The sequence below is a fragment of the Cyprinodon tularosa genome, unplaced genomic scaffold (assembly GCF_016077235.1).
Source record: "Cyprinodon tularosa strain WSP-4 unplaced genomic scaffold, ASM1607723v1 ctg313, whole genome shotgun sequence".
Taxonomy (NCBI): Eukaryota; Metazoa; Chordata; class Actinopteri; order Cyprinodontiformes; family Cyprinodontidae; genus Cyprinodon; species Cyprinodon tularosa.
The window spans coordinates 462,010-467,658 of record NW_024039023.1 but is presented as its reverse complement, the minus strand read 5'-3'; the positions used below and the strand labels follow the sequence as shown (position 1 = coordinate 467,658).

General features: G+C 36.6%; 1 protein-coding gene across 1 annotated transcript; it reads right to left on the bottom strand.

The window, feature by feature from the left end:
* Positions 1 to 391: 391 nt before the first annotated feature.
* f2rl1.2 (coagulation factor II (thrombin) receptor-like 1, tandem duplicate 2) lies at positions 392 to 5,247 on the bottom strand. Its single transcript, XM_038292526.1, has 2 exons — positions 5,110 to 5,247; positions 392 to 2,343 (listed from the first exon to the last, which is right to left on the bottom strand). The coding sequence occupies exons 1-2, from the start codon at positions 5,180 to 5,182 to the stop codon at positions 1,265 to 1,267; spliced, it is 1,152 nt and encodes a 383-aa protein (XP_038148454.1). The 5' UTR covers positions 5,183 to 5,247; the 3' UTR covers positions 392 to 1,264.
* Positions 5,248 to 5,649: the final 402 nt, after the last annotated feature.

Sequence of the window (5,649 nt, the reverse complement as noted above, 5' to 3'; positions counted from 1 at the left end):
CAACTTGTTCACCTGCTTATCTTGATGTGAAAGACCATAAATGGAGTAGAAAGGCATTTCTGTTTTGGATAAACACCTCTAGCAACAGGACGTGATGTACTAACAGAGATCCTACTGTGAAAATAAAATCTCAGTCATTCAGCACTGAAACCAAAGAGATGACACCTTCCTTAGATCTTCGATAAAATATTTCTAATCTCTTACTCATTGGCATTCTCTCCATCCAACCTGTGAGTAACTGCAATGCGCTGTGCTACTCTAACTTTGAACAACACATTCCAAGAATTCCCAAGGCTCTAACTAAGCCAGCTAAATATACATTCTGCTCGTCTGCCGGATGACCCTGAGCTACGTGACTCAACACAACAAATGATGCAACTGAACAACAGAGTTTCACAAAAACTGTGGATTGTCCTGTTTATTTAAGGAAATACGTAACAATGCCAAAGGTTAACAAATAAACTTTAAAACGAGCTTAAACAGCTGCAAGAAGGGAGTTGAACAGGCATCGAAAAATATGACTTAAAAAAATAAATATTTGTATTTGTGCATCGTTTTACTCAGTTATTACAATGACACTGAACCATAATGGCAATTTTTAGAGAAAAAAAAATACATTTATCTACAATATAAAATAGACATAAGATGCACCAATCAATCGGTTAGAGACAGGAATGGACAATCATCTTCTTTGATTGAGGATTATCAGGAAAAACACTGGAAAACCTGAAAACTGTTCTTAATTATTACATGCATAGACACAAATAATGCCTTTTTTAGTCTAAAATGTGTGTTTAGGGCATTTTTAGAATGAAATCATTACAAAAATAAAATAAAAAAAATCAGACAAAAGATTCCATTTTTTTTTTTTTTTACATTTTTTGTTGAGTTATGAGCTGCAAGTTTAATAGAAAAACTTTGTTTTACAAGTAATAGAAGTTTGTTTTTCCTTTAAATATTGCAGTCAACATCAGAAACCAGCTGGGAAAAGCCTGAATAGTGCATCTCATGCAATAAATGTCAGTCTTTAAAAGTTAATCTCCACACTTTAACATCTATATATACAGAAAATATAAAAAAAAAACTATTATTCACATTCTGACACTGACCTGAGGCTCATAATATAACAAACACATTTCAAATTGCAGTGCTCTTAAAGTTCAGAGTTCATCTTTGGTTGAGTACTGAGCCGAGTGACGGTGGACTACATCACCAGTGCACAAGAGAGGCACAGTGCAGCATCTGATCTGTCCGTTTTCTGTCTCTAACAATGGCTGCTCTCAGTGTTGGTGCTCTCCGACACAAATGATTTGCTCTTCTTGGAGTACTTCATGGAACTGAACGTGGCCTTCTCCCGTTCCACACTTCTGCTGCTCCGGCACAGCAATGTGTTCTTCACGTGCTCCCTGAACTCGTCCGACACAAAGTAGTAGATGAAAGGGTCTATGCAGCTGTTGAGGCTGGACAGACAAAGCGTTGTGATGTAAAAGCCATAGAGGGAGTTTGTTTCTCCAGCTTTCAGCAGGGCGTAATGAACCACCAGCATGATGTTGCTAGGGACGAAGCATATGAGGAAGGTCACCAGGACAACTGCGATCAACACAATGGCTTTCTTGCGTGTCTTTGATCCTGTGCTGTCTATCACGTTGGTCGACAGGGTTTTGAGCAACAGGACGTACGCCACAACGATCACTATGCATGGGACAAAGAACGCCACTGTGCTCATGAACATGAAGTAGAAGACGGGGTGCTTCAAAGAAGAATATCGATCAAGCTCATCTACTTTTGTAACATCATGGCAGGTTGTTATGTTCATGCCGTGGATCTTAGCTGTTTGGTCATATAGGTACAGAGGAATAGAGCTGATCCAAATGAACACCCAGATGGCCACACAGACACAAATAGCAACTTTATTGTTCCTCTTTTGTGTGGACAGCGGGTGTGCCACCACCCAGTACCTCTGCACACTGAGGCACGTGATGAAGAGCACCGAGCAATACATGTTCCCATAGAAGAAGCTCACAAAGACTTTGCACAAGGGCTCCCCGTACAACCAGTTGTTTTGTTGTGCATGGTAGGAGATCTTCAGGGGGATCCAAACGACAAACAGCAGGTCAGCCAAGGCAAGGTTGGCCATGTAGATGGAGGAAGGGTACTTCTTCTTGGTCCTGAAGAGGAACACCCATAGGGCCATCCCGTTGGCAATTAGCCCGACCACAAACACAATGGTGTAGATGATCGGGAAGAACACAGTGGTGAGGCCGCTCTTCAGTATACCTGCTTCCACAGCATTAACACCCACTTCATCTCTACCTTTTAACACAATTCCAGCAATACCTCGACCTAAAATAGACAAAAAAAAAAAAAAGATTTTAGAGTTAAAACAGATTTGTGCTTGGAATTCCTATGTTTATTTACTTGAATTATTTGTCATATCTGTTATAAGGATCATATTAATGTGACACCTGATGCATTTTACTCCTGAAATGCTTATACGCCTAGGTTATACCAGGCCACTTCAAAAATGTTATTTTTGGAATGCTTAAAGCAGCAGATGAAAAACTTTTTCAATATATTAGGGCTGCAACTGACATTTTTTGAAACTTGATTAATCCGTTAACTATTTGTTTTCATTAATAATCTGATAGCCGAAGGTTCCTTTTTAAAATGTAATTAAACCAGGTGAAACTGAAATGTTTCCAGTTCTGGATAGATGCATAGACTGTCAACTTTTTTTTTTTAATCTTTAATACAAAATGTTTATAAATCTTTTTTACAATTTTGGTATAATTATTGCTCTAACTGGGTTGCTCTGTTGGCTGTACTCTGTTGGCACAATTTAATGGAGAGCATGTTAAAAACAATTGTAAAAATAAAGGAAAATTAATGTAAGCTAACTCCAATGCAATTTTTTTATTTTTTGATTATTCAAGGAGAAAATTAGTACATTTAGTACCAGAATTACATTATTTATGACGACCTGGTTGAATATCTGCTTGCACATGCACAATGAGCTTCAGGAACAGATCGGGTCGGGACAGGACCAAACAGAGCTCAACAAGAGGGAATACTTTGATTTGATTATTCTTCAAACCAGATGATTGATCCTAACCAGTAAAGCCCGACAGCTAAAACTGCGCCTCCTTATTTGAATATAAGCATTTTACAAAATAATATTCAAAACTTTAAATTCCATCAAGAAATAAATCTTTGAAGACGTAAAACATTTTGAAATACAATAAAATATGATCATTACTTTAGCTTTTGTTTTTTTAATGGGTTATTTACTGAATGGATTTCAAATGAAAGCACTCTCCATACAAAATAAGTGATAAAAGCATGTATGATTTTTGCTACTTTTATATCAGGTCAGTATTGGTATCAGCCATTTTTTTAAGCTGCAATATCATTATTGTATTGGAAATCAAAAAGCTGTATAGGGACATCCCTACTATCTGCAATACTCCTGATATTTTTTTGAGCAATCTAACTTTCTTTCCAAGTTAGAAAAAAAGCAATTCCTCCTTCAGCCATTTTATACTAACTATCCAAACAGTAACTATTGTTTTAGGTTAACTAAAGAGTTCTTTGATTATTTTTTAATTTAACCGATGCTTAATTTGCTTAGTAAACTGACCGGGAAATTTGTAGTCTTCTCATTATGGATCTTGTTTTGACACGTTCTAATTTTTTAGCTAGTCATCTGATATCCCAGCCAATTCATCACTGTATGACGTTTCCCTCCTTGTGTAAGTGGGAGGAGACAATGCTGGTAGTGCATGCCAAACATTTCTTAAACACACCACTGAACATTAATATAATTTCAATGTCATTTTAAACAAAATATAGCTATTTTGCCCTTTGTCTGTTTTTTTTTAAAGTAAATCCAGTTAAGGTTAAGTTAGCACAAAGAAAATTAAATATGTTGAAAACTGGTCCTCCAATATGTCACAACCTCCATGAAAGGATTGTTTACTCAAAGCTGCTCTAAACATAGCGGGTGTGGTGCCAAAATGCAAGGACAGAAAGCAATCCGCCATACCCACTTTGGCGTAGTTACAGGGCAAAATAATCCAGGCACAAACACATTGTACCCATTGAAAAGCACGACAGTACAGGGGTGAGGATATGGGCTGGTTTTTCAGCTGCTAGAAGTCAAACTGGGTCCAGAAAGGGTTGTGTGACTGCTGGTCAATTATCAGGGTACCGCTGAAATCACATGATGGGATGACTGGAGTTTGGCTTGCTACTGCCTGGTTGGAAAGAAAACCAGCAGCCACACGGCCCTTTGTGGAACCAGTTTCACATCCCTGAAAGAGATTCCTCTAAAACAAGGAGGTGATCAGAGTGCCAGCTGAGGTTTGGCAGAAACTGGAACATGCACACAGAAAGCGGATCGCAGCAGAGAAGCCGATCAACATTAGAATGACAGAAAGATAATAGAATCTGGTGATACTGCAGTAAGATCCTATCAGCTGAATTCTTTAACACTGAGGCAATCAACTGAATGGCTCGTACACTTTGTGCCTCCTTATTATTCCCAGGTTCCAAATTATTTTACCTATGTCCTGATACCGAAAACTCTAGAACTAGAGGGTGAATATATATATATATATATATATATATATATATATATATATATATATATATATATATATATATATATATTATTATAATTTTTTTTTATTATTATTTCTTTATTAGAATTGCTGTGAAACATTAGATTAGGAAGCAAAAAAAACACATAAAGCAGCAAAGAATGACGACTCCTAAAAAAACAAGAGCTGAAAAACAGCTAGTTCATAGATCAGATTCCTAACAGTATATATTATCATTGTTTGTTTTCTTTCTAGTCTTAAAGCAAACAAAAAAATGTATCAATTGACCGTTTAGTAATTTCAGAAACTCTAGAAGGATCTAACATATTTATCTATTAATAATGAGTCAGATTAATGCTCCACAGTTTGGTAACAGTTTGCTGCTTTAATATGAAAACCCTAATATTATTATAGGAGCCTTTGATCGGTAAAAAAACAACAACAACAAAACAACCAACTTCCTTTAGTTAAACTTTGACAGCCTACCGAACAAAACCGGAGCTTAAATTACCTTGTTGTTGCGTTTCCTGCGCAAAAACAGAGCAAAGCACCAACAGAAGAATCAAAGCCCGTTTAGATTCCATATTGTGCGCCAGGACTCCAAACTCTTCACTCTGATAGTTTCTCGGTCTAAAATGTCCGATAACGTCCCACCCAGATATCTATGGTCCCACCTGGTTTTAAAGGACACTCCCCGAGACTACCTGCCAGTTCCTGTGCTGACGTCACTTGGGTTTCCGGTTTCCATTGCGCTCACCTTGAATTGAATGACACGTTTTTATTGTTCTTTTTCTTTTTTTTTCTTTTTTTTTTTTTTTTACAGTATCTACATTGTTTAAACGCTGATGAAGACAGCAATAACAGCTAAAAGTATGCAAAATGTATGTTATAAAAATGTTATTGTCCTGGAAAAAAGTATTTTTTTGAGCTAACACTAGAAAAAGTAGTTTTCATCTGCTAAATGTTTTTTTTTTCAAAACAAAACAAAATACTCTAATTTTTACAGCTGAATTTGTCTGTTTTTGAGTTCTAATTCAGATTTTTTAGAAAA